This window comes from Plasmodium chabaudi (assembly GCF_900002335.3).
Source record: "Plasmodium chabaudi chabaudi strain AS genome assembly, chromosome: 13".
In the NCBI taxonomy this organism is placed as follows: domain Eukaryota; phylum Apicomplexa; class Aconoidasida; order Haemosporida; family Plasmodiidae; genus Plasmodium; species Plasmodium chabaudi.
The window spans coordinates 408802-425890 of record NC_030113.2 but is presented as its reverse complement, the minus strand read 5'-3'; the positions used below and the strand labels follow the sequence as shown (position 1 = coordinate 425890).

At 23.9% G+C, this 17089-nt stretch overlaps 3 protein-coding genes across 3 annotated transcripts; 2 read left to right on the top strand and 1 right to left on the bottom strand.

The window, feature by feature from the left end:
- Positions 1–872: 872 nt before the first annotated feature.
- On the top strand, positions 873–2429 carry PCHAS_1310200 (conserved Plasmodium protein, unknown function; the record flags this gene model as incomplete). Its single annotated transcript, XM_729100.2, has 1 exon — positions 873–2429. The coding sequence occupies one exon, from the start codon at positions 873–875 to the stop codon at positions 2427–2429; it is 1557 nt and encodes a 518-aa protein (XP_734193.2).
- Positions 2430–3682: 1253 nt separating this feature from the next.
- PCHAS_1310100 (serine/threonine protein kinase, putative) lies at positions 3683–7498 on the top strand (the record flags this gene model as incomplete). The annotated part of the gene is made up of 1 exon (XM_739425.2): positions 3683–7498. The coding sequence occupies one exon, from the start codon at positions 3683–3685 to the stop codon at positions 7496–7498; it is 3816 nt and encodes a 1271-aa protein (XP_744518.2).
- Positions 7499–7893: 395 nt separating this feature from the next.
- PCHAS_1310000 (protein transport protein SEC7, putative) lies at positions 7894–16875 on the bottom strand (the record flags this gene model as incomplete). The annotated part of the gene is made up of 1 exon (XM_016799116.1): positions 7894–16875. The coding sequence occupies one exon, from the start codon at positions 16873–16875 to the stop codon at positions 7894–7896; it is 8982 nt and encodes a 2993-aa protein (XP_016654454.1).
- Positions 16876–17089: the final 214 nt, after the last annotated feature.

Sequence of the window (17089 nt, the reverse complement as noted above, 5' to 3'; positions counted from 1 at the left end):
TAATTGCCGTTTTTTTCCTTTTTCCTTAAGGAAATATTTTTTATGCAGTACAATAATGCGTGAACTACCAGCATCAGGTTTTATATAATATAGTAATTTTTTGCGAACATATTAAAAATAATGTAATGTATTATATATCATATATATAATATTATTTTTAATATACTTAAGTTTCCCCTTTTTATTAGCTAACATTTTTTATATAAAAAAAATAGGAAACCGTATATAAAAAATTATATACACATTTTCGTAGTCTTTTTACATCTTGCTTCTTTTTTTAAAGAAATACAATTGTATATGCAATGATACGTGATTAAAAAAATTAGGAAAATATGTATCATTAAATATATGATTTTAGCTAAATATATTTAAGAATCTTTTTATTTTTTTAAAGCTATATTTTTTTATTAGCTGTAAAAATTTGTATATTTACATACAAAATATATCGCCAAAATGCACACTTAAATATATAAAGAGTATATGCATGCTATGTGTTATTATATATAATATACATTTTATTTAAAAAATAAATAATAATTATGACAAAACCCTTATATCATTTAAATATGTATTTCGCCATATGGCATTTTAATGCCTAAAATAAAAAAATTACTAAAAATTTATTAAATCATGTTATTTCCATATGCATAATGTATCATTAAGAGTTCTTTCGCGTTATTATACTATATATTTTTTTTTTAATTTTTTTTATCAATTATGTAAATTTTAATTAAAAAAAAATATAACAAAATAGTGAAAACAAAAGAATAGTTCATGATAAATATATATTTTTTTGTTTATCATACGATTTAAATGTCGATGAATTTGAATACATATACATATATATAAGGAAGAGAAATCCAATATAAAAAATGTTTAATGTTTTTTCAGCAGCATTTATCGATAATCAAAACAATAATCTTAATAAACCTATTAACAATAGTATAAGTAATAACATATTAGGACGATCAGTATCTGGAAATGCAAATAATGAAAATGACAAAGCAAAAAATGTGCCATTGAAAGATAGATTAGCTACAGTACGAAATGCCCAAAACATTTTAAATAAGAAAAATTTAAATAAGACAGATGACAACAATGATAATAAAGATGGCACGAATAATGAGGGAAAAAATGACAATGAGAATAATACAAATTTAGGTACAAATACCGAAAATGATACAAACAAAATAACGTTAAATAATGATAAAGGCTTAAGTAAATTTAAAAATTATTCTAGTGTAGTGAATGAAAAGAAAAATGAAGAACTTGAAAAAAAATTAAAAAAGAGAAAAAGACGAAAAAAGCATGTTATAATAATGGAAAGATTGCGCAAAAAAGACAAGCATCGTATTAGTTATGAAGATGACGAATATGATGATGAAGACAACAATAGTGCAAAAGATGATGGATACAATAGGCAATCCAATAAATCTGATCAACAGTTTAATGATGGTAAAGAAGATGAATCTGGAGATGAAAATGGTGACTATGAGAATGAAAAAAATTTTAGTAAAAACTTTTATAATTTAGGACGAAGTACTGTAAATAACAATAGCGGTGTTCTTGGTAAATACAGCTTTAATAATATGAATTCAACTGGTAATAATGCAATGGGAATGAAACCAAAAAGAAAGAGACGAAAAAAAAAAGAAATGGAAGAATACCGAGCTAGATTGATGAGAGAAAAAATGCAACAACAAAATTCATTAAGTAGTATCCTTACAAAAACAAATAGCTTTAATAGTACTAATGAAAACAATAATGAACAAAATGCGCACGGTGAAATTAAAATAAAGAGAAGAAGAGGACGACCGAAATTAAGTGAAGCATTGAGAAATAATAACGATAAATCAAAACAAAATGACATAAGAAAATATTGTAGTCGAAATAGTGAAAATCAATTTATGAGCAAAGATAATAATATGAGTGAAAAAAATAAAGGTGATGGTAATGATGAAAATAGAAATGTTTTCAAAATAATTAAAACATCTGGACAAGAAAATGCAACATTTATGAAAAGGTCTCCAATGGAAATTATAGAATTGGAAAGAAGCTATAAAAATAATATAAAAAAAGGAGTTACCTGTATTCCTTTAAATTATCAAAGCAAAGGAGGCGGAATGGCAATTATTTTAATAGGGACCGAAACGACATATGGACCTGTAAAAAATTCTTATGGTTTTATGACGTTTCTTGTTTTAGATTGCCATTTAAACAAGTTTTTTATTGATACGGGAATCAAAAATAATGTTACTGAATGTGAAAAACATATGCAGTTATTAATAAGTCCTGGTGATATGTACATGTTCAAAAATCAGAGTCAGGAGGTTGAAGCAAGATTACTACTAATTGTTTGTAATAAAATGAATTGTCCTTTTGATGCCAAGGCACATATAAAGGATCCAGGATTTAATACGAATAAATAGGAAAGACCAAAAAACATCGAAACAAAAGGAACAAAACTATTGCAACTGAATTAATTATTTGTTAATATTTATTATTGTTAATTTATTTTTATTATAAAGATGACTATAGATTTGTGCGCATTCGGATTAAGCAAAGAGTTTGACTTTTATATTGAAACTTATTTCAAGTTATTAATATAACCATTTTATTCAAATTGCAATTAATATATGTTGCATATTTGTTTAACATATGTATATTTATATTTTTTTTTCATAATTTTTTTGGTGGAATTATTTGAAGATCATTTATAATGCTTTATATATTATTTATTCACACCACTTTGAAGCTTTCGTATTAATAATGTGAATAATATGCAACAATTTTATATGTTATATATTTATCATTGTGGCATTGTTTTTTAAAATGATTTGAGGGAAATGATCATATAGTAATTATTACACTTGAGAGTCAATTAGCAATTTTTATTTAACTTTTTTTTTTGTTTCCATTTTATATGATATAAACATTATTCTATATTTTTTTAACTTACATATAATCCACACATTTAAATTGTATTAATTTTAAAAGTGTAATTTTTTACGTAAATATTCTTGCTTACATGTATACATATTTGCACACGCGTTGTATATATGTGCATGCCTTTTTCATTCTTTAATTTTAAGTGCAAATTTTAACCATAATGCAAAATATGATTAATTCTCTTCAATTTCCAAAAATAAAATAAAATTGGTATTTTATTAGGTATTTTCACATATCTTTATTATAAGCATATTGCATGAGCTATACAAAGGGTTTAACTTTTTTTCTTCCACATATATTGGTAATGATATATTTGTTCTTACTTTTAAGGATATGGGAATTGCAACAGTTTTAGAAAAATAATATTAATGTAGGGTAGAAAATAAAAAAAAACAACCAAAATATTAAGTTTACACACACACATGTATAATTTATGTGTAAGTATATTTTAAGAATGGTGCATAATAAAATATTTTAATAGTTACTTCCTGCTTTCAGGTATGGAATTATATTATTCTTCAAAAATTATCACACTTTAACTATCATTTAAGAAAATACTTTAAAACACAATAGAATAGTTAGCAAAAAAAAAAGATAATACCTTATTATTAGAACAGAGATAATAAATAATAATTAAATTACTAAATTAAGCTAATTTAAACAAATTTAAATAAAATACATAGTTCGAAACGCTATGATATAATCTATTTACTAAAAATATTAGGGGAAAAATATGCGAAATAAAGAAGACTATTTAATTTCCCTTTTTAACACAATTGAAAAGTTTAATAATTATTGTATATTATATAAAAAGACGAAATTAAAAGGTTATAATTTTTCTAGCAACATACTTACAAAAAATGAAAGAAATAAAGACATAAATGAGTTTCGTAAAAAATTTAACAATTTTATGTATAAGCTTGGAAAATTAAAAAGTGATATTTTTGAAGAAAACAAAAAATATCAACGTAGAGAAAGTATTGATATGAAATCGGATGACATCGAAGAAGGGGTAACTATGAATATAATAAGTTCAGATGACAGTTATAATCACGAAGAAGCCCAAGGTGATGGGAATGTGAATACTAACCCTAATGACAATAATAATGATAATTTTAAAAATCGTAAAAAACATATAAATGGGAATCATAGCACAATGAAGGATAACGCATATAATGTAAAAGAAAACGCGGAAACACCTATTGAAGAAAATAAAACATTTTCAAATTATACAAGCAAATGCAACGATTGTATAAAAAATAAAGAAAACTATTATACCGAAATAAGTGATAGAATATATTCAAATCAAAACAATGATGAGCATATTTCATCGTCTGATACATACTCACACGCAAGCTCAAGCACAGATGAAAGTATGAGCAGTGACCACAAGAATGACAACAATATAATATTTAGTAAAATGAACAATATGCTAATAAAATATGTAGGAGGGTTGGATTATGCGCTAAATGTTAGAAGAGTGTCAAAGGAGAATTTAATTAAAGAAATTAAGGAATTTTACAGAATACATAACAGCCGCATAATATTGGATGAGTATTCTACACACTTAAGTTGTGAAATTATAAATTTTCTAAAACAAAGGCAAGGAAGTATGGATAGAAGCAATGTCAGCAATAACAATAGCAAGCATAACTATGACATAGATACTAATGAGAAATGTGAAAATTTTATGAAAAATGGAAAAATGTTTTTCTATCTTCCTAGTAATTACTTTTTTACAAAGTGCTATGATGAGCCAGCTTGTGAAGAAAATTTGTATATATCTAACTGTACAAATTATGAAAAAAGTTTAATTGGGGGTAATACATGTAATTTCTCGAATAACTCATTGAGTATAAATACTACTAATTGCAATATATATGCAGATAGTATATATAATAATCAGAATAATAAATATAATTCTCCCGAATTTGGAATTGGAAATGATCAACAATCTCCTAAATTTGGAATGCATGAGACATGCAAAAAAAACTATATAAATGCATATAAAGATGAAAACAAAGAATATAATAGGGATGAAAAGATATTTTATAACCAAACATATGAAATAGGAGATATATATTTAGAAGATGAAATAAATAATGCATTTGAAGAAATGGAAGAAAAGGGATATGATGGAGAATTAAGCAATTGCCAAAATTCAACATCGAAACAATATTCCAATTCATGTAGTTTATATATTTGTAATGATGGGAATTATTACAAAAACGACAATGAATTAAAAAATTCTATTAATAGCAATAATAATAATAACAAAATAGAATATGACTATTATAATATGTGTGCAATAAGTAATGGAGAAGGAAAAACACAAAAAAATTTAAGTAGTAACACAAGCGATTTTTATCAAAGTATTAGCAATTTTTATAAAAGCAAAGAAAATTGTAACAACAATGATGAGAATAATCATAGTACAGAAAAAAATAACAACTTATATATCGGGAATAGTTCAACTGTTGTTAACAGTAATGAAACTCGAATAATAACAAATAAAAGTGTGTATCAAGAAAAGGGAGAAAATATGATTAATTTGTGCTTTGATGATGAATTAGCAAGTGCTATGATATTAAATAATGAATTTTGTTTAAACAAAAAAGTAGATATGAAATATGATACATTTGCTAAAGAGAATAAAAATGTAAACGAACCCGGAATTTGTTATGATGTAAAAAATATACCTGATGAATTGAGTTATCAACAAAATGAAGAAAATTTAGTAGAATATGAAAAAGATGAAAAACAATGGATTAATAAATATTGTGACGGCGATTATAATTTATATAGATCATTACAATTAAAAAACAGGAAAGAAACTATTTTATCACACGAAAATGTTGCCGATATATATAATATAAAAGAAGAGGAAAATGAGAATGAAGACGAAAAAAAAATGAACATTGTTCAGGTTCGAGATTGTTCAGAAAGTAATAATGGAAATAAGTATAACATGATGAATCTAAAGGTTGTCCATGAAACCAATAAAATCGATTTTGGTTCTAATAGTGAACTTAAAATGGTTCCTGGTCATGTTATTTTAAATAAATATAAAATAATAAAAGTTTTGTCTAAAACAACATTTAGCACAACGTTAAAATGTTTAAATTTGGATTATAAAAAAGGGATTAAGAATAGAGAAGATATATCAAATTTGCTGACAAAAGAAAAAGTAAGCGAACTGGAAAGTGTATGCAAAAAAAGCAAGGTATTATCTGATAATCCTAATATGTTATTCTCTCAAAATTTAAACAATAAATATCCATTTGATATAAGCAGGATTAAAAAAAATCATTATAAATATGTATGCTTAAAAGTAATGAAAAAAGGAAAAGGCTATTTCGATCAGGGTTTATTTGAATTAACGATTTTAAATATGTTATCTGAAGAGAGTATTAGCCAGACAAGTACAGGGAATAACAAAAGCAATGATAGTACTGACTCCACTACTTTGACTAATAAAAATATTATACAACTTTATGATTATTTTTATCTGAAAGGGCATTTAATAATAGTGACCGAATATATGCAAAGTGATTTATATAATTATTTTATAAAAAAGGGGAAGCTAGGAACATTAGGCCAATTACAAATACTAACCAAAAATTTACTTCAAGGATTGGCGTATATTCACTCGAAAAAATTGATACATTGTGACTTGAAACCTGAAAATATTATGATAAATATAAAAAAGAAAAAAAAGAAAACGAAATTCACCCACCATCCAAGAGTAAATATTAATGATGAAATAAGTAATGCGCAAATTTCACATGGTTCCAATGAAAAAAACACATGTTTTAGTAATAACAGTGATTTTGATAAAAATCGTGAGAACATTTTTAGTAGTGACCAATTTAGAGAAATAAAAATAATAGATTTTAATAGCTCGATATTCGAATTTGATAAGCTAGAGATGTATGTGCAAACACGGTCTTACAGATCCCCTGAAGTTTTGCTTCAACATAATTATGACTCGAAAATAGATATGTGGAGTCTAGGATGTATATTATTTGAATTTTTAACAAAAAAAATATTATTTGATCATAAAAACATATACCGATTTATATATTCTATAGTATCCTATATTGGTTCTTTCCCATTTTATATGATCAATACATGTAAAATACCTTACATTTTTACAAAACATGGGTATATGATACTTAAAAAAATAGTTTATTATTCAAATGATGATGGTTATCCTAAGGAGGATCAAATTGATGAAATTGAAGATGAACCCGTGATTTTTAATAAAAACGATTTTTTCTGTTTAAATAAAAAATGTCATCAAAATGATTTATTAAAAATTAAAAATCAAAATCCCAAATTCGTACATAAGCAAACAAACCATAAGATTTATTATGATATTTGTTATTCGAGTAATACACCATTGGAAAATAATTTCCAAATCGATGATTTATTATTTATTGATTTTCTTTTATCATTGTTACAAATTGATCCATGTAAGCGATTGAGTTCGAAAGAAGCTCTTGACCATCCATGGTTAAAGCCTAATTTATACCCTGATGGTTTGTAGAGGTGCAGTTTGTAGGTATCAAACTAGTTCTGCATTGTGCAGTAGTTGAACTATATATATGCACATTCATTTATTTCTATACTATTTGATGATTATTAATTATTTTCTTATTATTTGATTTTTAAGAATAATAAGAGTTTTGTAAAAATAAATAAAATGTTACAACAATATGGAGTATTTTTTTCATCACAAAAAAAAAGGAATACATAAAATTAAAAATACAATTTAAAGATTATATAATGATATAAAAAGTAAAGACGAAAATATATTTTAATATGAATTTTTTTGAACTATGTTGTTGCACATTATGTATTAAATATATATATTTTCTTCGAAAGAAGAATGATAGATTTAATTATATGGTTAAATTTAATTAAAAAATTTTTTAATTTCAATTAGCTGTTTTCAACTGGTTTTGATTCTTCTTGGGGTTTTTCCTCTTCATTTGGTTTTAAGTCGCCATCATTTTTTGTTTCTGGTTGTTCCTTTTCCTCAGTATTTAATAAATTGTTTTGTTCGTTTTTATCCTCTTGTGCGTCATCGATAGCTTCTTTTTCATGATGGTCTGCTTCGTTTTCATCTAGAGGATTTGAAATAATGGCATATTTGGTTAGTAAGACATTTAGTAATTCTTCAAAGATATCATTAAATACATCATTTTGATTATTATCATCATATAAAATATGATATACAATAATCATGCTAATTCTTACGTTAATTTGCAATTTTGATATATTTGCAACTATATCATTATCTAATTCATGTATTTTGTTTTCATTGGCATTGTCATTATTCGAATCGTTAATATCATCTGTGGGTATATTACATGGATTTAAATGTTTTTTTTCTTCGTCACTCAAAAAGTGTAAACCATTTTTTATGTGTGAAAAGCAATTGATACGTTCATCTTTTAAATTGTAAGCATAGGATGATGAAACATAGATAATGTTTTTAATATTTTCAATAAATGTTTCTTTATAAATGTTTAATATTTTTTGAGTTTCCTCCTTAATTGTTAATAAAGTATGATAAAAATGTTTCAAAAAGTAATAGATACATTTGCTGCCACATTTTGTTTGAGTTACGATTTTATTACTAGGACTTTCATTATTTACGCATAATAATTCATACAACTTAACGCTATTATCTTCTTTATTAATTATTTTTCCTTCATCACTTAAATTAGAATAATAATTTTTGCTAGTTTTATCGTCATTATTTTTTTCATCTCCTATTTGGTTATTATCATTTTTTAAATCATCCTCCTTATTTTTAATGCTACTATCATCCGATTTCCCTTCTTCTGAACTATTAAGTAAAGAATATAAAAACGATAAAATTATATGGCTAACAAAACTTATGCTCATACTTTTTCGATAACAAACATTATCATATGTTAGCATTTTCTTTGCATATAAATAACTGAAATAATAGTTGTATTGCTTATGTAGCATAGTATGTATATAATAATCATTCGCATAGTTATATATATTGTTAAATTCATTTGAATTATTATCTATATTCTCGATGTTTTTATAATTAATAATGCACCCACATTTTTCATATCCATTTTCTTCATATGTACTATCATGTATATCAATACTTCTTTTATGATGCAAATTAAAATTAAGCAATGCTTTTTTGCAATAATTATTTATTTCGTCAGAAGCTGAGTTTTTATCCTTCATATCGCATTGATCATTATTATCTTTTGTTTTATCATCACACATGTTTTTACATATAAATGGAAAATAATAGTTGTATGTTATTAGGGGTAAGATAATAAAATTATTTATCAAGTCTATTAGTTTTTCGTCTCTATAAAAGTATTTATCATGTTTTTGATGTTTATCATTTTTGCCTGTTTTACTTTGTTCATCTTTGTTCACATTTTTAAATATATAATTTTCATTAAATAAAAATTCCTGTAATTTTATGTATGCTTCGCTTCGTGTTCTTTTAGAGCTAAAGGAGCATGCCAATGATAAGACAAAGCAGGTTAATAAGAATATGTATAGTTTCTTTAATTCAATAATTTGTTCAAATGATATATTCTCATTATTTGCACTACCAGAATCAAGTATTGCCTGACTTGTTTTGAGGTTTTTCTTAGAACTATTCATATACATATAAACACTTTTATAATATATGTTTGATATAATGTGTAAGCATTCTGAATTAATAGATGAAATGTGTGCATTTATTTCCTCCTTTTTACTATTAAAATATAGAAGATATGGTAATAGTGACAAAACAATATTTTCTATGTTAAAATTGTTTAGTTTTAATAACACAGCGTTGTTATTTATAATATTATTAATACTTTCTGTATACACGGTTGCTTTTTCTATGTATATATATATATCTTTATCGGTTAGGGAAATATTTGTATTGTTTGTATTTTTGTATAATATGTTATTTGGTGTTATTAATTGTAGCATGTGTAAGTATATATTAATTATACAACTATTTACATAGACATTTTTTGAGATTTTTTCGAGAATATATATGATTTTATCTATAAATCGATATAAAATATTTTTTTTCAAAAATTGTAAAATATATATTAAATATATTCCACATAGAAAGAAGAATTTATTATTTTTTCTTTTCATTTCTGCATATTTACTAAAAAAGGGATCATTGTCATTATTACTAGCCATTTTTAATTTTTTAAGAAATTTGTTCTTTTTCGTTTTATTATGTTGATATACGTATAAACAAATATACGAAAAATTCATAATGCTCATAATTAATTGTTCGATATATAACCAATCTTCTTCTTTTTCATTGGTATTACTATCATCTGGATTTGCATTTTTTACAAGAAATAAACTAGCTTCGATATCATTTATATTGAGACTTTGTTCATTGTAGTTGTACTTTTTACTAATATTTTCAAAATCATCATCATATATATTACACCAATTATCTTTTAAAACTTCTTCTTCGGATAGGATTTTTACATTTTCTATTGGGAAATCATTAAATATTCTATTATATACATTAACAAAAACTGTATTATTATAATTTATTGATAAAAATTTATTTAATAAATTAAAAAATTGTTCAAATGCCAATACTATAGCTTTTAAGTGCATAATATATGTTTTCATAAATATATTTCTTTTAATATTTCCGATTATAAATTCTTTCTCTTTTTCTTCATTTCTATTATTGATATTGTATATATTATTATAGTTTGGAATACTATTCTTTTTGTTTACCATTTTATTCTTTGAATGTGAATGTTTATTTATTGATTCATCTATTTTTTTAAAAGAGGCATATTTATTTTTATTTGCTTGTTCATGGTCACTATCAATTTTGCTATCCTTTTCATTGTAATCTTCATTATTACTGCTATCATCACTTTCGCTATCTTGGTCGCTTTCCTCATTTGATTCTTCATGGTCTTCTTCTTTTTCTTCGTCTTCTTCCTCATCATATGCGCATGTGAATATTTCTTCAAATTTTGAATCACCCTTTAGATTATCTTTTTCATTTTTCTTTGGAAGATTTAAATTATCTTTTGCATTATTACTATTGATACATTGCATATCAATCATTTTCGTTTTTTTTTTTGTAACAATTGAGTCACTAGATATATCACTAATATCTGAAATCGCACTTGAAGCATCACTGCAATTATCGGTATCGTAAATATTATCCAAAGTTATATCATATTTGTTTTGTTGTACTTCCTGGTCTTCTATATGGTCATTTTGAGGGTTTATATCATTATTGTCTTTACATTCATGTTTTAAAGAATAATGATATAAAGAAGTGTTTGCTTGGTCGATTTCGTCATTCGTTGTTTCTTTAAGAAAATCATTTCTATATTTTTCATTTTTATATTTTAAATAGTTAAAATCCTCTTTAACTATCATATCATATAAAATATATGTATAATTAATTTTAAAGTACATAATATGAAAAAACATTTGTGAAGTAAGCAGTTTTTTTTTATTACAATAAAATACGTTGAATGAATTATCTGAGTTCACTAAAATAGCATTTGTGTCATTTATATTATCACAAGGAGTATTTACACCATGTCCTTTGTTATTTTCATTTGTTAAATATACTTGATTTTGTACTTGTGATTTAATACTTGAATGATGTAATTCTGTTTTGCTATTCATTGTATTTAAATTATTAATATGTTCACTATCTGTATCAATTGAACTTTTAATTATTAATATTTTTAATAAATATACAAAGCTGTTAATATTTAAATTTGTAACCATGTTACTATAAAAATCATTAACTGTAAAAAAATTATATATATCTAATTTGAGTCTTTTATATATATTGATGTTATCTATGATGGCATTATTACTGTTATTATTATTATTTTTATTATTGTTGTTATTATTGTTTGTGCTGTTATCACCACTTTTTGGATCTGGTTTGACGTGTACATATATATAATCCATATTATCGTGATCGTCTTCGTCATTATTTTCATCATCCCCTTCATTTTCTTCTTCCATTTGTTTTGAACTTTGATCATTGGGTGATGTATTTTTTCCATTGTTTGTGTTTTCTTGGTTTTTTTTGTCATTTTTTTTCTTTTTTTTCTTATCATCCTCCGTTTTTTCAGCATTATTTTCTTTGAACATAACTAATAATTTATTATTTTCATTATTGTTATGTCGTGAAAAGAAAATGCTGCTAAATTCGTCTATCCATTTTGGTTTATTTAATTTCTTAACATTTTTTTTAAACACTAAAAATGGGTGATGATAAATCTCTGTTATCGTTTTATTTATATTAAACGTTTCTATGGAATTTCCCCTTTTATATTTTACATTTAAGCCTTCTTTATCACTGTTAAATTGGGTATTATTAATATATAAGTGAGGGTAGAAAAATGTTGGAACTAAGTCAATGGTAATCAATTTAAGTATAGAATTTATATAAATAATCCATCCATCACGTAATATATTGTACGTTTTTTTGATAAAATGAAACAAAAGATAAATTAAAGATTGCGTTTTTTGGGTTAAATAAAAATTTATATATTTAAATATATAACATAATTTATTAATATTTTCCACATCATGGTAATATGATAAATTATTTATAAGTGTCTTAAATATTCCTAAACAATTTTCTATTAAATTAATATTACTTGTACGTTTAAAAATTTCGAAAAATATTGGAATAAAGTTATTTTTGATTAATAATTTATTTATATCATATTTATAAATATGAGCTGATTTTTCTTTATATGGATGATAGTTTTTATAATATTCTTTTCTTTGCTCTAATAATTTCCAATACTGATTATCATTGGTATATATATTTTGTGCATTTGAAAATAATTTTATTTCTTCATGTAATATACAATTGTACAAATTTTCTAAATATATTCTATCTATATTTTTACCATTGTTTATTCCTCTATTATTTTTAATAAATTCTTCTAATTTCATTTTATTTTTTACCTGGTTGTTATGTAAATCTGTATTTAACATAATAATTGAATATGTTAAAATAAATATGACATCACTATTTTCAACAATAACATACTTTTTCTTAATTTCTTCTTCACTCATCGATTGGATCTTTTTCGACATATAATATACATTTCTATGTACATTGTCATCTCTATCTTCATTTTTTTTGAAATCTATTTTTTCCTCAAATTCAGAAAATTCCGAGGCGAATGTTTTAGAAGCGACAATATTATGTAATTGCTCTGTATTTTCATTGCTAATGCATTCACTGTTATTTTTGGTCGTATTTTGGCTGTCATTGCACCGTTCGGTGTCGTTAACTGTATTATTTGTATACCCACTGTCACTTAAATAGTCAATCAAAATATACCTTTTTATATTGGCTAATTCTTCTTCTTTTAAAAGACAAATAACTTTTCCGTTGGATAATTTATATACTTTATCTAGGTCTTCACAAATTGGATTAGAATAAAATAGACATAAACTAAAATGTTCTAATATTCTTTCAATTAATTGTGCTTCTCCTGGTAGTTTAAAACAGTACAAAAATAATCTCAATGATGATAATAATGATAAATTACAAAAGTCAAATAATCTTACATAATGTTTTAATACATTTATGTATTTTCTATGCGAAATATATTCTCCTACAAATTCTTTATCTAAAAAGGGGTTATATCTCAAAAACATAGCTAATGATTTTAAAAAATATTTATCTTCCATTAAATTTTGTTGAGAATGGCTATTGGAATTATGTGTGTCATTCTTTTTGGAATTTTGACTTTCTTCACAATTTGGATTCGATTTGCTTGCATCATTATTATTGTTATTATTATTTTCCTCATTGGGCAATTCATTATTCATATTATCTCCCTTCTTTTCTTCTGATATTTTTCCTTCTTCTATATTTTTATTAGTATGTTCAGATGCTTCCTTATTTGCAATATCTTCTTTTTTATCATTACTTATATTATTATCTTCACTGTCTTTATTTATTTGTTCAACATCTGTTTGTCTATCGCCTGATTCATTTTCTTCGTGTGGTTGTGTTCCCCCATTTTCTTCTGTCTCTTTAGATGCACCATCCATTTGGCTAGCCACCTTATTATCATTAGATCCATCATTATCCTTTTCAGCGTTTTCGGCATTGTCATTTCCTGTGGAATTTACGTGAGAAGGAGTTTCTGCTGTTTCAGTATGTTCTTTTTCTGATGAAACTTGATTGTCGTTGTTTTGTGGATTTTTATCAGATTCAGTAGAATAATCAATTAGATTTCCATTTTTATCTATAATACCAGAATTAAGAATTTTGGAATTATTTTGATTAACTTCATTGATAGTATCATGTGTTTGAAGAATCCTCATTTTTATTAATTCGTCAATTGACTTATTTTTTAATGTATTAAATATTGTTGCTGACTTTTGTAATATTTCTTTTCTCTCTTTTTTTTTTCTAAGAAAATTATCTTTATTTTTAATATAGTCAATTTTTATGCATTCTTTTAAATATTCAAATAATAAAACTGAACAAAAATTGATATAACTTTTATCTTTACTTGATGTTAAAAAGTTTAAGAAATATAATTCATTCATATTACTTTTTTTTAATTCATTTTCATCAGAAGAATGTTTTTTATATCCTTCCCCTTCTCTAAAACTATTTTTATTATTATCATTAGTTACAGAATCATTTGTACTCACGTTTTTATTTTCATTAACATTTTTTTCACTACTTTCTGTGTTTTCGACATTATTTGTATGTTTTTCTTTTTTTTGTTCACAATTATCATTATTAGCACTGGCGTATGTATCAGTTTGTTTACTATTTTCTATGGGCGTCTTTTCAGCATCATTTTTGTTTTCTGTATTATTTTTTGTATTTCTCTCTTTTTCTTTTTTCTTTTTTTTTTTTTTTTGAGAATTCATTATTACATAATCAAAAGCATTTGAATATATATCATTTCGAAATTGTGTAATTAACTGATTAGTATAATCTAATTCATTTAGTCTATTGTTTGAGTTGTTTAATAATTTCGTACTGCTTTTATTGGCATTTTCAATTAAATAGTTACTACCACTATTATTATTGGTATTATTATCATTGATGCCAATATATGGCTTTAGTATTTGTAAAATGTTTTTGATAATTTTAAAAATGGCTTCATTCATAATAGTAGTATTTTGAGTAAAATTTGCGGATAAATCTAATATAGACTGTATGAGGTTTTCTAACAAATTTGATGCATACAAATTAACATCATGATTACAATAGATTTCAAATAAAACATTTTCGACGAAAAAATTTGATAATGTCAACAAGGTTGTTTCAGATACATTTTTTAGTGCGTTGCTCTTGAGTAACTTTAATAAAATATTAATAAATATCTCGTTATAAATACAAAAATGCTTTTTATATAATATAAAAATATTTATATATGTTCTCATTGATTTACACATAAGAATAAAGGAAGAGGAAGTTATGTGAAAAAATAGGCATCTTATTATATTAGATAAAGCGTCGAAATTTTTGTTTATTAATAAATATCCACATGTCTCTAATACTATATTTAACAGTCTAAATGCTAATATATTAATAGATTCTAAACTTTCCTGTGAATTTTCATTTTCATAAATATCATTGTACAAATTTACGCACTCACTTGTTTTTATTAAATCTGCAACAAATTTATTTTTATTATTATTTATTAGTATTAGAATTATAGTTAATATATCGTGTATGAAATTATCATCTGTGCTATTTATGGAGTAGCACACAATATTGTTTTCCCCTGTATGATTATCTAAAGTATGGGCATCTGAAATAGGATGCTCTTGTGAGTGATGATTCATAAGATGGGGTTCGATAGTGTTTGTAACTATAACATTATTTATAACTATGTATAATATATTTTTTAATAAAGCCTCACAATTTGCTTTAAAAAGTAAAGAATATTTATTACTTTTATATATTTTAAAAATATAACAAATAATTTTTATAATATTTTTTCTATCAACGACCTTAATTGTATTATTTAATATATTATTAAACAAAACCATTGTGTCATATAATATAATTTCTTCATGACTAACATTATTATAATTTATAGGGGCATTTAATAATGTTTCTATACTAATATTAATTATATTATTTCCTTTATTTATTAAAATTTCCGAACTTTCTTCCTTTTTAAAATGAAATCTTTTGTATAACCTATAGTTCTTAGGAAAAAATATATACTTTTTTTTTTTTTGATTTTTTTCATTTATTTTGTCTAATTGATTTGTATTAGCTGTTTCATCTTTTTTATCATTTGGTTTTGCAGAATTATTTTCACTTGATGCGTTTGAGTCATTTTTATTATTGTCATTATTACTATTCGTCTTAGCTTCTTGTTTATTGTCTATTGGTATATAAAAATTATGTTTACTTGATGAACCCTCATCATAGCATTTTTCATTAAAATAGCTGCTACTGTATTTTAATATGTGATCTAATGAATGTAAAGAAGCTACTTTAATTTTATAAAAAATGCTGTTATTTCTTATAATATTTAAAAATGGTGCTATATGGTATATATCTAATTTATTATTAAAGTTTTGTGTATCGATCTCTTCCTTTAAACTGGTATTTAAATTGTTTATACTGTTGTATAGAATAAACAATGAATCTATAATACTTGAATCAAGATTTTTATTATATTCATATTTCTTAATAACGGATAGAACATTTATTATTTCATTTTTTATTATTGTGAAAATATTTAATCTTGTATATTCATCATTGTCAAATATGCTATTTATAAATTGTCCATCACAACTCTTATTATTATAGCAAAATGATTGCATATTCCGAAAATGTATGCTTTTTTCGCTTTTTTTATTTTCATAATATTTACTGTATTCCATTTTCATAAAAGATGAGTATATGCATTTGTGTCGCCGTTCATTTCCTACATTAATTGTTTTGTTAGTATTTCCCCTGAATCTTCTACTACTGTTACTGATATTACTACTCTCTTTTTAATAATATATGACACTAATAGTAGAAATAATAAGATAACACTTAACTGTTTTCAATCAACAATTTTTCTATTTGATAGATATTATACATAGTACTCTTTTTATA